This window comes from Crocuta crocuta, unplaced genomic scaffold, assembly GCF_008692635.1.
Source record: "Crocuta crocuta isolate KB4526 unplaced genomic scaffold, BGI_CrCroc_1.0 scaffold114, whole genome shotgun sequence".
Taxonomy (NCBI): domain Eukaryota; kingdom Metazoa; phylum Chordata; class Mammalia; order Carnivora; family Hyaenidae; genus Crocuta; species Crocuta crocuta.
Window position 1 is genome coordinate 589,021 of NW_027530000.1, and position 13,000 is coordinate 602,020.

The window sequence follows — 13,000 nt, forward strand, 5'->3', positions numbered from 1 at the left end:
GCAAATGGCTGCCCAGGTTTCTGGAAGAAAGGCCTGGTGATAGAGGCTGAGTTCTCCAGACCTCCTGAGCAGGTGCTCCTAGGGAGCAGGGCACTGTCGGGTGACAGGTATCTGTGCCCAGACCCTGTGGGGGGCTAGATGCCTCCACGGGCTGTTCAGGTGATACGAGGGAAGAGGCTGAGGCAGATGATGGTGATGGTGGTGGTGGTGGTGACGACGATGATGTGACAGTGGTGATGGTGACGACGGTGATGATGACGGTGATGGTGATGTGACAGTGGTGATGGTGACGACAGTGAAGGTGATAGTGATGATGATGACGATGATGGTGGTGATGGTGACGTGATGATGGTGACGATAGTGACAGTGATGTAATGGTGATGGTGGTGACAGTGATGGTGATGTGACAGTGGTGATGACGACAGTGATGGTGATGGTGGTGACGGTGATGGTGATGTAATGGTGATGGTGATGTGACAATGGTGATGGTGACGACAGTGAAGGTGATATGATGATGACGGTGGTGGTGATGGTGACAAGGACACTGTCGTGCTGTGTGTCCTGCTGAGTACGTGCCCAGCACTGTTCTAGCGCGTTGCACGTATTCACCCACAGAAGCTGCACAACAGCCCTGTTTGTGGGCTGCTGTCTGTGTTTACAGAAGTGCAGACTGAGGCACAGAGAGGTCAAGGGACTTCCCTGAGACTGCAGGCGCCTGCGGCGGCACGGCACCCCAGTGGATGTCTGCTCTGTGTTGTGGCCTCCCAGCCACAGCCGGCACGTCCCCCTGGGGCCTGGAGTCTGTCCTCTGTTCCGGGGACACCCTGCATGGACCCCCCCCCCATACCAGGGCCGCCCAGCCCAGCCCTGTGAAGGTCACCGTGTTGGAGCAGCCCCTGCAAGACAGATGTGGCTCTTTTTCCCTCTTTGCCCTGATTAATTGCCTCATTCAGTTCCGACTCTATTGCAGTTAAACATTAATTCAGTAGGCCCTAATAACACGAATTCTTTTACGACGTGGCCTGTGCTAGCTGACAGGGGTGCTGTCTGGTTAATGAGAGGGCCCGTTGCTGGAACGCACCTCACCCCTCCTCGATCGTTAGGCTCTCATCACAACACCGGCCGCCTCAGGGAGAGGTGTGAGACAGCCCGCCCTGGGGGCTCTGGGTGCCCCAACGCGAGGCCCAGCCCCCCTGGAAGCTTGATGGGACCGCGGTTTCCAGCCCAGGGCTCGGGGCCGCTAATGAAGCAGGAGGAGGCCTGGCTGGAGCTGCTCTGCGCCAGCTGCGTTCCGGCCCCCGCCCCTTCTCTGCCAGCACAGAGACCCTGGCCTTCTGTCTTTCCCGGCCAGGGCTCCCACAGCGGAGTTCAGCCCGGGGAACGATGGCACTAGCCCGTTCAGCACTAGGACGGAACGATGACACCCTCCCGTGTTCTGGGATGTTCCAGCGCTTCCTCCCCCTCCCATACGCCTCCTGCGTTTCAGCCACTCTGCCCTCTCCCCGCCCCCAGACCCAGCCACAGGGGACTGACCTGGCCTCTCGTGGCTATGCAGCCAGCGCACTGAGGGCCCACGCGGCCCTCCCGTGAAAGGACCCGCCCGCCACCCCAGGGGTCTCTGTCCGGGCCCTGAAGGGGGGCCACGGGGCTGGGGGGTGGGAAGCTCTTCAGCCTCAGAAGATCCCCCCCAACGTGCCCGTCCCCCGGGGTCACTTTCCGCGGCAGCGAGTGGCTGGTGGAGCACGGGGCACGTCTGCACAACTTTGTCATGGAGCGTGCCCCTGTCCTCACCCCGGCCCCTCCCGCCCGACCAAGCAGAGGGCGCCACGCGAGCACGTGCTCCGCCGACCGGGGCCCCTCCTGTGTGGCCCCAGGGGACTTATCTTCCACAGGATCGTTCATTTGACAGGACGCGTCTTAATTGCAGTTGCTGGGAAGGGATTATTTTTTTTTTTTATGTTCTTTTAGGGGGAAATTGCTGTGGTTTCTAGAAGAGCAGTCTTTCTTTTTAAAGCTCTGCGTACTGAAAATGGAAAACAAAGATTTGTTTGCGTGATTGCCAACGTGCCTTTAACCAGCCAAGCTAACACGCCAAGTGGTTTACACCCAGGCCGCGGCGGGTGGTGCTGTGGCCACAGCCTGCCCCCCTTGCCTGCCCCAGCGGCCCGGGCCCCCCTTGCCCAGAGGCGCCCTTGATCCCGTCCCCACCGCCCCCATCCGTGGGCCTCGTGAAGTGTGCGGGGTGTGGGCCGTGCCCACCGCCCAGGAGCACAAGCTCTTCCTGCCTGGAAACCAGCCTGTGGGAGGAGGCCCGAGGGGGTCGCAGGGGGCGGTTCTGTCCCAGGACGGGGGTGAAGCTGTGCCGGGTGTTGCCGGGGTGAGGAGGGGGCTTCATGGCTCACTCTGGGCCCCAGTTTCTGCCCTGTGGTGGGTGCGTCTGCCTCGCCCGCCCCACGGAGCCCGTCACTGAGGCCCCCTCTCTCCGCAAGCCCCTGCCGGCCCTGCGTAGGGGTGATGCGGGACGCTGACTCTCCTCTCTCTCTCCCTGCAGTGTGACAGCGAGAGCGAAGGGGACGACAAGGTAAGCCCCCCCCACCTCCTCCTGAGACCTCCACCCACAGGGGTGCAGGGGACGAAGGGCCTCCCCACAAGTCCAGGCCCCGGCTCTGCCAGGGCTCCCTGGGATGGGGGGCGGCGAGGGCAGAGCGGGTCTGGGGACAGCTTTCCAGGCTGGGGGCCGTAAACGTCATCAGAAAATAGAGACTTCCGCTAATAGCGGCGGCACGCTCGCACCTCATAATTACCCTCCTTTCAGGAACAATGAAATTCCCATTAACTCGGGATTTGTGCAGCTGGAGTATTTAGTTGGAAAAACCACGGCACAGCCTCCTTGGGGCCCTTGGTCCTGGGCACCCACCGGCCCTGGGGTGTTCTGCGGGGAGCTCTTACCTCGGCAGCTGGGCTCTGTGCGGGCGGAGATGCCCACCGGCCTAGGCGCCCGCACTCCCTGTGGGCTTGTCCCCAAGCCCCGGGGAGAGGCGGTGGGGATCGAGCCCCCCTGATGGCTATCCTGGGACACTGAGGCACGGGGGGGAGTAAGGGTCACACGCCTGGACCCCAGGCGGGCTGGGTGCACAGTCCTCCCGAACAAGTGAACAGCCCTCCTGGAAAGAGTCATAGTTGGTGATGAGGTGGCAGGTGATGGCCGTGCGCACGGCACGGAGGCCGGCAAGACGCTGGGAGGTCCTGAGCGGGCACGGGGGACGAACGTCTAGGCCACGGGGACAGTGTGATCAAGCATGGTTTTCGGGAGGTGGGCCGAAGGGGCCCCTGAACACTGGCTCTGAGGCAAGTTTTATGAACCGGAGTGAAGTCCCACGGGACGGCTGTGTGCTGTGTGACCTTGGCTCCCCTCACCTGCTGTGTCCTGGCCTGTCCCGGGGTGGACAGGCAGATGTCCCCTCTCGGGACACAAATACATGAGCAGGTGTGGCCACGACTGGAAAGCCGCCTGGCAGGACTGGCCTGCAGGGGACACCTGGGGGTCCAGGTGGCCAGCTTGGAGCCTGGGAGGGGGACAGCAGGGGCCAGAGGTCGCCATGGTGGGGGGCGGGGGGGAGTGGTGTGGCCGGGGGAGGGCCCCGCCCCGGGGCGTGCCATCCGCTGCTGCTGCTGGTTGGTACCCCTCCCCCCAGCCAAAAACCGCTGCCCCCTCCCCCCGCAGCAGAGGGCTGACCGGGGCCTCCAGAGCCCAGCTCGGCCCTTGATCCTGCCCGGTCCTGCCTATCCCTCTACTTGTGAGTCCAGCCCTGCTACGAGAGTGGGGACTCTGGGCAGCGGAGACCAGGGGCACAGCTCTGACTGCACCCCAGGAACGAGAGGTCACTGCTGACGTGGCCGTGGACACCCTGGAGGGGCAGCAGGCCACGACCAAGGGCTAGAGGGAGGCTGGAGCTTTGCCCTCCCCCACACTCCCATCCAGCAGGGAGGCTACAGGCCAGTCCCGGCTGAGGGCGGGGGGAGCGGGCGCGGGCGGGACAGTGTGGGCAGAGGAGCACCCTCCGGACAGGGGCAGGGCAGGGTCTGGAACCCGTGAGCCGCTGCCCCAGCCGGTGTCGGGAGGGCCAGTCTGGGCTCCGGAGCCCCCCGCCCAGAGGTACGGGCAGGGGTCTGTGTTGGGGCCGATGTCTCTGCCGTGCGAGCTGTGGTCACTTGGCCCTGACCCCCTTTGGGCTGTGACTGGGGCTCGTAGCTGCGGGTCCTGGGAAGGAAGGGGGATGGTGGTCACGGGCAGGCCCAGCCTCCCACAGCCGTGTGCTGGGCCCCAGCCATGGCCGCGGCCTGCAGGGGTGATGTGACGGCACGTCCCCCCCCAGCGTGTGACCGCCTCTGGCTCCATCGCAGGGCAAGTGGGAGGCCACGCCACCCGTCGTCTCCAGTGTCCCACCCGTGTCAGGGTCCCGGAGACACCTGTCTTGGGCCACAGCAGACTGACTCGGTGAACGCAGAGTGAGCGAGCCACCGTCTACGGTTTGTGGGTGGACGGTTCCCTTGAAGGGGGACAGAGCTGGACTGCGCTTCAGAAGCCCTTTGGCTGGAGAGCCCGGGAAGGGGCACAGGTCTCCTCTCTGGTCACCCAGGTCCGCTGCTCGCACGAGTGGCTGGGTCTTCTGTGACACTAGGCTGTGTCCCTGCACAGCTTGGGAGGGAGGCCAGAGCCCGGGCTGAGACCGCATGCCACTGAGCCGGGGTCCGCAGGGGCTGGGCGGCAAGGGCTCGGACGGGGCCCCGCGCCGTGGGATCGCTTCCCAGAGAGGCCGCTGGGCCGAGGGCTTCCCGAGGGTGGTTCGCCGTCCACCACGGATGCATCTCCGCGTTTCTGCCCCTGGGGTGGCCGTGCCTGGTCAGCACCGGCTGGGCCACTGTGTCTGCAAGAGGTTCAGACCCTGCGGCCGGCCAGCCCCCCTCCCCCTGCCCTCACTGCCTCACATCTGGCCAGAGCACGGGCCCTTTGATCACCTGCTCCCGAATCTGCCTTCCCACCGCCCACACCGCCCCTCCCAGCCCCCGTCCTGGCGCTCAGACCGCAGCTGCCAGCGCGACCACACGGCCCATGTCAGGAGGGGCTGCGGTTAGCTGCCGTATCGGAAGTGGGAATTAACGGTGGCTTGATGGGGGACTGTCTCATCTGAAAGCACAGGCCCGGGCCCTCTGGCTGGCGTGGGCCCCTCGGGCTGGCGTGGGCCCCTCGGGCTGGCGTGGCCCCTCGGGCAGGTGTGGGCCCTTGGCCTGGTGTGGGCCCCTCCAGCTGGCGTGGCCCCTCGGGCAGGTGTGGGCCCCTCCGGCTGGCATGGACCGCCCACGCTCAGCAACCTGCTGTCTGCCTGCCTGGCCGGCCTCCGCGCACGGCTTTTCCCCTCACAGCGACCCCTTGCCCGTGACAGCAGCGGTGGCCGTGTCTTCCGCATCTCACCTCCTCACAGCGCTGATCGCCCCCCGCATGGTGAGGCAGGGGTGGGGAATGTTGGTGCAGAATGTCCGGTGGGGCTGGAGCCGGGGTGGGGGAGGCGGAGAGGGAGGGAGAGAGCGTGAGTTCAGAGGGGCCGTGTTGTGTAAGTCATAGGGGGAAATTCAGGGGGAACCACTGTCCCAAGAGGCCCCTGTCCCTCCAAGCTGCACAGGGACACTGTGGCGCAGACCCCTCCCTTCCCCCCCGGCAAGGACACTCCCTTACTCCAGCCCGTTTGCTCCTCCTGGACCTGCCGGGGTCTGAGGTCAGATGCCCCGGTGCCTTCTGTCGGCCTGCCGCCCCTCACTGGCCCCCTGCGCTCCTGCAAGCCCATCCCCCCTTTGCCCCCTAGCCTGGGGCTCTCTGCCCCCTGGCTCTAGGTGCAGACACACTGGAATGTTCCATGTCCAAGGCATGGACACACAGAGACCAGCAAAGCCTCTGTCTGCCAAGGGATGCAGCGCCAAAGCACCCCTGCAGGAAGACCTCTCTGTGGCCTCCCGCTGCGGTGACTGCCCGCCCCTCCTGACGACCAGGCTCTGCCCCTGAGCCCCCCACACCTAGCTCTGCAGGTGCGCCACCCCGGCCCTTCCCCGGGCTCTGGCGGCTGGAGGGGAAGGAGCCTGAGCTGCCAGATGGCCCCTCCACAAGGCTGCGCTTGGTGTCTAACTGCTTTTTTATTGGAAAAGTATGGGGTGAAAAATTGTCTGGGGCTCACTAGGCAGCCTCCTGGGCCCGGACTGGCTGCCGAGTGGCCCAGCCAGGTGGCTGGTTGGCTAGCGCCCCGCACGCCACCCACGGCCTCGCGCTCCCTCACGTGAGGGCTGTCTGTCTGGCCTGTCTGTAGGTCCTGTGAGGACGCACCCGCCGCGCCGGGCCAGCCAGGAGGGGCAGGGGCCCTCTGTGGGCACCAGCACGTGAACAGCCGGCCAGCCCCCTCCAGGCTTCACCTCCTCTCTGCTAAGCGGGGGTCACAGGGTGCCTGCGGTCAGGGGAGCATCTGGCCCCTGGGAAGCACGCGGGGGGCTCGGGCACCTGTGTCCCTGGCTCAGCCTCGCTCCTTCTGCGCCCTCTGTCTGCAGTGAGCACACTCTGGACCAGGCTCCTCTGTGCCCGACTGGGGTCCTCTCGGAACCTCTGCTTTGTCTCTGAAGTGAGGCTCCCAGAGCCCGCTTCCTGGGCCCCTTGTGTCCTGGGGTCACCCCCCTCTGGTGGGCTTGGGGGCACTCGTACTTGACCCCCGGGCCAGCTGCCTTCCGAGTTAGCGCCCTGCGGCCCCTCCCTGAAGGACCCCCGGCCCTCAGGGCTCCCTGCTTCCCCACGCCGCCCTCCTGCCCCTCACCTGCGTCCTGCCCCCCGGGCCAGCTGCTGTGGGGATGACAGTGCGGGAGCCACGCGGGGCCTGGCAGTACCTCCTGGGCGTGGCGGGGCAGTGGAGCCAGCCCCACCTCCCGAGCTGTGCCCTTTGGCCGAGGGGTCCCGCGCCCAGAGTGTGTCTTCCCGTGGGTCTCTCCAGGGCGGGGGCTTTGGCCGTTTGCTTACGAGGGTCCGGCAGGCACTGGCTGTGGCATGCAGGTCCCCACGGGGACCATCAGCTCACCTGGCCCCAGGTGACCCTCAGTTATCTGTTCTGAGCAGGGCATCCGAGGGACAGAAAGGCTCAGTGGCATGTGCCAGGTCCCCCAGGGTGAGGACCCGCCAGGCCGGGGGCCCCGGGCTGGGCAGGCGTGGGGGTCGGGTCAGCACCTGCTGCAACTCGTCACAAACTCCGTGCTTCCAACAGCTCAAGTCCTGTAGTTCTGGACTCACGAGGCCAAAGTCACAGTGTCAGCCTCGCCAGCTGCCGTGGAGGCTCCAGTGAACACCCGGCCGCCCGGCCTGCTCCTCTGCCTCTGCTGTCGCATCTTCGCGGATCTGACCCCCCTCCTCCCTCTTGTAAAGACCCTCATGACCAGGATGGGGTCACCGGGGTCCCCCAGGCTTGTGTCTTCCCTAACCCTGTGCGTAAAGCTCCTGGGCCTTGCAGGTGACTGACCTGTTCACAGGCTCCGGGGATCAGGACACGGGTGTGGTAGAGGCCACCCTCCTGCTGCGGCTGGGGTGGTGCCCGGGTCTCAGGCCATAGCGCAGGGTGGACAGTGCTCTCTACGACCGGGGCCCAGCAGACGCAGGGGGGAGGCGAGGGTGACCCGGATGCTTTGGGCTGCAAGTGACAAAACTCACCTCACAGGAGCCTGAGTGACACGGGGCCTGGGGGAAACAGGCTGGGGGAGGGGACGGGGGTCCCCTGTGCTGGGACCCTGCAGCCAGAGGTGGCCTCGGGCCCTCGGGTCTGGGCCATCCTGGCCTCGGTGCTGGGGAGCGCACTGCCACGGCCTGCCCGGCCCAGCTGGAGCTGGCAGGACAGGACGTGGGGGGTCAGCCCCCGCCCCGGGAACCCACGGTGTTCAGTGGGGGGCAGAGGTGCTGAGGTCACACAGCCCGTGGGCAGAGCAGGTCTGGAACCTGTCCCTTTCCAGCGCAGCCGAGTGACAGGCCCAGAAGGGGTGGGAGGGTGTGTCCCTCTGTCCCTTCCTGTCCCTTCCAGAACTAGCCGAGCAGGGCAGGGGTGTGGGCCTGGGGCAGCCCCCATGTCCACCCCCTGGGGTGGGGGGCTTCGGGAGAGGCCATCTGTGTGCTGGGCCACTGCCCCCGTGGGCCTACTCCCCTCTGTGCCCGGAGGGGTCATGGCCCCTCCACACCCCACCTGCCCCGCTGACCTCCCAGGCCTGGTGAAGGCTTTGGGGTGGGTGGTCTTCACCTCCAGGGCGGGGGCGGTGGGCGGGCACAGGGGAGAACCCCAGGGCGTTTCAGCGCCAGGTGGAGGCTGAGCACATAAGCAGCGGGGCGCCCTCAGATGCAGTGAGAGCTTGAAGACCCCAGGGTGGAGGCAGGGTTAGCGGGGGTCGAGACCCCTACCCCGACCCCCGAGAGCTGAGCCCGCTGGAGCCTCAGGTGGTCAGCGCTCCCACACCCACCCTGGCCGCACCACGGGCCTCTGCCCCTTGGGGGTCCCCCCAGCCCCACTCCCCTGGGGGCCTGTAGCCCCCTAACCCCAGGCCTTCCTGCTGCCACTTCCATGTGGCGACAAGGGCAGCGGCCACTGTAGGAGGCGGGGGGGGGGGGGGTGGGGAACAGCAAACAGCCGCCCTCCTGTGCCAGACACACGTGTGTTCACACCGTGCTCTGTGTACACACACGCGCACACGCACTCACGGCACCCTCCCATGTGCACACACACACACACGTGCTCACAGGCACCGTCCCGTGTGCACACATGCGCTCACGGCACCCTCCTGTGTGCTCACACGCTCATGGCACCCTCCCATGTGCACACATGTGCACACGTACTCACAGGCACCCTCCCGTGTACGTACACGCGCTCACGGCACCCTCCCGTGTGCACACACGCGCACACGTACTCACAGGCACCCTCCTGGAGGCCCCACCCCTCAGCCCCATCCTCAGAAAGCCCCATGGAGCTCATGGGTTCTGCTTGGGACATGGGCCGAGGACTCTTTGCCCCCCCGGGGTGGGCCGGCCTCCTCCCTCACTGGACGGCCGTCTACACAGCATGGATGTATTCTCCCCGGTTCCGGGGCGGAAGTCCAGAATCTAGGTGTGGGCAGGCCATGCTCTCCTCAGGCTCCAGGGGAGGGTCCTTCCGGCCTCCTCCAGCCTCAGGGGACTGTGCTGGGGGATCTCTGCCTCCTTGGTCTCATGGCTTCTCTGTGGCTTTCGTCTTAGAGGGACAGAGTCCTTGGACTTCAGGCCGCCCTGATCCAGAGTGATTTCGTTTCAATACCCTTACCTCATGACAGCTGCAGAGACCCTAATGCCACCTGGGGGGACGTTCTGAGGCTCCGGCTGGGCATAGCCTGTGGGGCCACCTTGCGGCCAGCGCGGCAGACTGTCCTGTCCTGCTTGCGTCTGCCTCCTGAACAGCACGAGCCGCAGAGCCGCCACGGCCACAGCGTTCAGGACGGCGGACAGCCCGGGGCCCCCGCACCCCGGCCAGAGGCCCCAGAGCCTTGTAGCTCCAGGCGGTGGAGGCCGCTCTCCCAGGGCCTCAGACCCCCCAGGGCCTTCCGCGGGGTGTCCTGGGTTCTCCGAGACGCCCCGTCCCTGGCACCGTCTGCGCCCCCCTCCCCCCCCCAGCGGTTGGCACTGGCCGGGCGCCCTGGCCGGTACGGAGCAGAGCTCGCTGTTTGGGCGGGGCCTGACCACATTTGTGGGTCCTTCTCCCAACGCTGGGTGCCGCTCAAGGACCCTCCCTGGCCCCGGCCCCGCCCCCCGCTGCGCCGGCCAGCCCTCCCCCAGGGTCCTCTCGTGGGGGGGGGGCACTGAGGCCTGGCAAGCCCCTTCCCTCCCCGAGACCCCCGGCCACGCTGCCCCTGTCCTTGGTCTCAGCTGCTGCTCCTGTCACGGGGCCTGGCACCCACTTAGGCCCAGGGGCGCGGCCTCAGGGCGGGCGGCCGTCACCTGCGCTGGGCTGATGTGGCCCCCAGCGCCCCCCCAGGGACGCCCTCGGCGACTCCTGCCCTGGCGCTCCCTGTGACGACAGATGCGGGTGTGGCGCTGGTTGTTGAGCCTCGAGCTCCGGGGAAGCGGGGGGCCCCTGGGTGGATTACAGCTGCTCCGTCGGGAAGCCCTGGGCTCCCCGGCTGCTGCCCTCCCGCCTCTCCTTCACCTGCTCCCTCTTCCCATCTAGACCCCCACCTTGTCAAGCCTTCCACGTCGCAGCTGCCTTCCTTTCTAAACAGTCAGAGACACACCTGACCTGGGTTCTCAGTCCACTGCTGCTGCCAGACTGGAGAGGGGGCTCCAGGACAGCTCAGGGCCCAAGGCGGCCTGGGGGGCGACAGTAAGAAATGAAGACCGCATTTTCTAGAAGACCGGCTTCTCCTGGGGCCTGGGGCTGCGCCGGGCAGGCCGGACGGAGGAGCAGGGGACTTGCTGCGACCCTAGCTGCGGCCGGATGGCTAGGCCCTGGGGCTTGTTCCGGACTGGACGGTGGGGCCAGGCCGGGGCTGCTCCCCCTCCGACGGCGCATCTCCTGGCTCCTGCCGGTTCTGGGACTGGCCCCGCAGCGCCCCGTGGCCGCCGCCAGCTCCCCGCACCCCCACGGGCTCTGCCAGTGGTAGGGTCTCCAGCCACCTGGGGCTCTCCTCTGTAGGAGGTGCAAGAGCAGAAGACACCTCTCGGGGGCCCAAGGGTTCATGCTCAGACTGCGAGGAGTCCTGGACTTGGTGGATGTCTGCCCCCAGCAGGGTGGGGCCTGCCCAGGGCCCCGAAGAAATGACGGAGCCGGGACGCCACGCGGGCCCGTGGGCACCGTCGTCCCCTCCCCCTGCTGCTCGCCTCAGCAGCGAGCCCCTGGTGGGCCAGAGTGACCCCACGCCACCTGTCACCTCTGGTGGGACAGCCCCCCCACCACCCACCCCATTCGGCTGCCACACCGCCTGGCTTGTCACAGCAGCCCTCAGCTGGGCTTCCTGCTCCCCCCTCCACCCCACTCTCTCTCTCCCCTGCTTAAACCTGGAACCACTTCCTGTTGCTCCGTCAAGGCCCTGCCAGGTTGTTCCTGCCTCAGGACCTTTGCACTGGCTGTTAGCTGCCAAGAAGAGGTCTCCCCTAGGGTTCTCCTCAGCTTGGTCCTCCACATCTCGCTCAGCGGCCCCTGATTGGAGGGGCTTCCCTGACAGCCACTCAGAGCAGAACACCATCTGTTGTCCCGTCCCGCCCACCCCATGTGCATCATCTTGCCTGTTTCCGAGTTTTGCCCGCTGCTCGCACTGGGCTGTAAGCAGGACCCACGCCTGCTGATGGGCATTTGCATGCAGACATGCGGGGAGCAGCTGTCTCTGCCCCAAGGGCCGGTCTTTCTGCATTCCATCCCCTCCGCTTAAGGGTTTCCCGCAGCTGCAGGGACCACCTACTGCAGCCTTGGGGGCTGAACACCCCGCAGACTGGTTATCTCACAGTTCTGGGAACCGGAACTCGGACACATGTCACGGGGTTCAGTCAAGGTGTGGCTGGGCTCGTCCCTCAGGCTCCAGGGGAGGATCCGTTCCCTGCCTCTTCCGGCTGCGAGCACCCCCGCTCCCAGCTCCTGGCCCTGCGTCTGTCTTCACAGCCAGCAGGGTGGTATCTTCCCATCTCCCTCCACCTGTAAGGACCCTGTGATTATACCGCCCCCCCATCATCTGCCCATCTCAGGGTCAGCTGGTCAGCAATCCTAATTCCACTCTGCCATGTGGGGTGCCTACTCGCAGATTCCTGGGGTTAGGGCATCACATCTCTCAGGGCTGTGTAGCTGCTGAACGTGGAGAGGCAAACTGGGACACTCCCCAGCCAGAGGCCGTGGAGCCAGGGCCGTGTGCAGGGCTCAGAACCTCGCGGGCACCGCATGGCAGGCGCAGAGGCCCGCAGGCCCGCGGACACCCACCTGCAAGGCAGAGCCCAGCCCCCGATTCTCCCCCCCAGGTCTGGCCTCTGCTGCCTTCCCAGAGGAAGAGCATGTCTTGGCTAAACCCACGCCAAGCAGACTGCTGGGGTCCAAACCCAGCTCTGCCACAACACAGCTGCGCGACCTCTGATGGATCGCCTCGCATCTCTATCCGTCTTCTCATCAGTAATGTGGGGATGACAGTGTGTCCTCAAAGATAGAGGCATGAAGGCCCGGCAGGTTCAGAGTCGCAAGGCATTTAACATGATGTCTGACACGCAGCAGTGTCTGCTGTTTGAATGGTAGGAAACGGCGGTTACTTTGCGGGGAGAAGGTAATGCATGTATTTGGTAAGTTATTCAAACAGAACAGAAGGGCTCAAGGTCCCCAACCCGAGTGTCACTGTTAGCCATTTCCTCTGTACTCCTGGAGCTTCCCTGTGCCCGGTGCAAATGTGAACGCTCTGGGTAGTAAGCCGGTTTCTGAAAAGCAAGCCCTGACCCAGTGCATGGGATCCCGGAGCTGGTGACCGCGGGTCTCTGGGTGGCTACGCAGCACTCTCCACTGACGCGGAATCTCGCGGCCGGGGGTCCCTGGCCGCCCCACCAGAGCTGATCTGGTGCCCCGAGCGCGTGGTTCTGCGGGGATTCCCTCACAGCGCGTTCCGTGCGCTCCGGAGTGAGGGGGCGCCGGGGTCCGGGTCCACGCATCCTGGGCGCTCCCCACGAGCTGCGGCTCTGCCTTGACTACAGGCGGGCCTCCTCCCGCCCAGCGCGCGGCAGACCCTCCGGCGCGGTGCATCCCCGTTTCGCAGGGTGGTGAAACCGAGCCCCGGGGACGGCGGTGCGAGTTGCGTCCCCTCTCCTCCCTGCGCAGTGACTCGGTTTCCCCCTTTGTAAACTGGCCTTAGAAGCCGTGCATAGCTTGCCGCGGGTAGGAGCGGTCGGGCGCATAAAGCGCGCAACGGAGCGGGCGCCGCGCGCGCCGACCTCGAGGCGGAAGGA

At 66.1% G+C, this 13,000-nt stretch overlaps 1 protein-coding gene across 1 annotated transcript in view; it reads left to right on the plus strand.

Moving 5' to 3' along the window:
- Nucleotides 1-12,221: 12,221 nt before the first annotated feature.
- The window catches only part of LOC144231200 (fibrosin-1-like protein), a gene marked incomplete at its 3' end in the record, with an annotated part of 16,910 nt that continues 16,131 nt past the window's right edge, over nucleotides 12,222-13,000 (plus strand). The window contains exon 1 of the mRNA XM_077763608.1: nucleotides 12,222-12,298. Coding sequence (XP_077619734.1) covers nucleotides 12,222-12,298 — 77 coding nt within the window. The remainder of the gene's footprint in view (nucleotides 12,299-13,000) is intronic.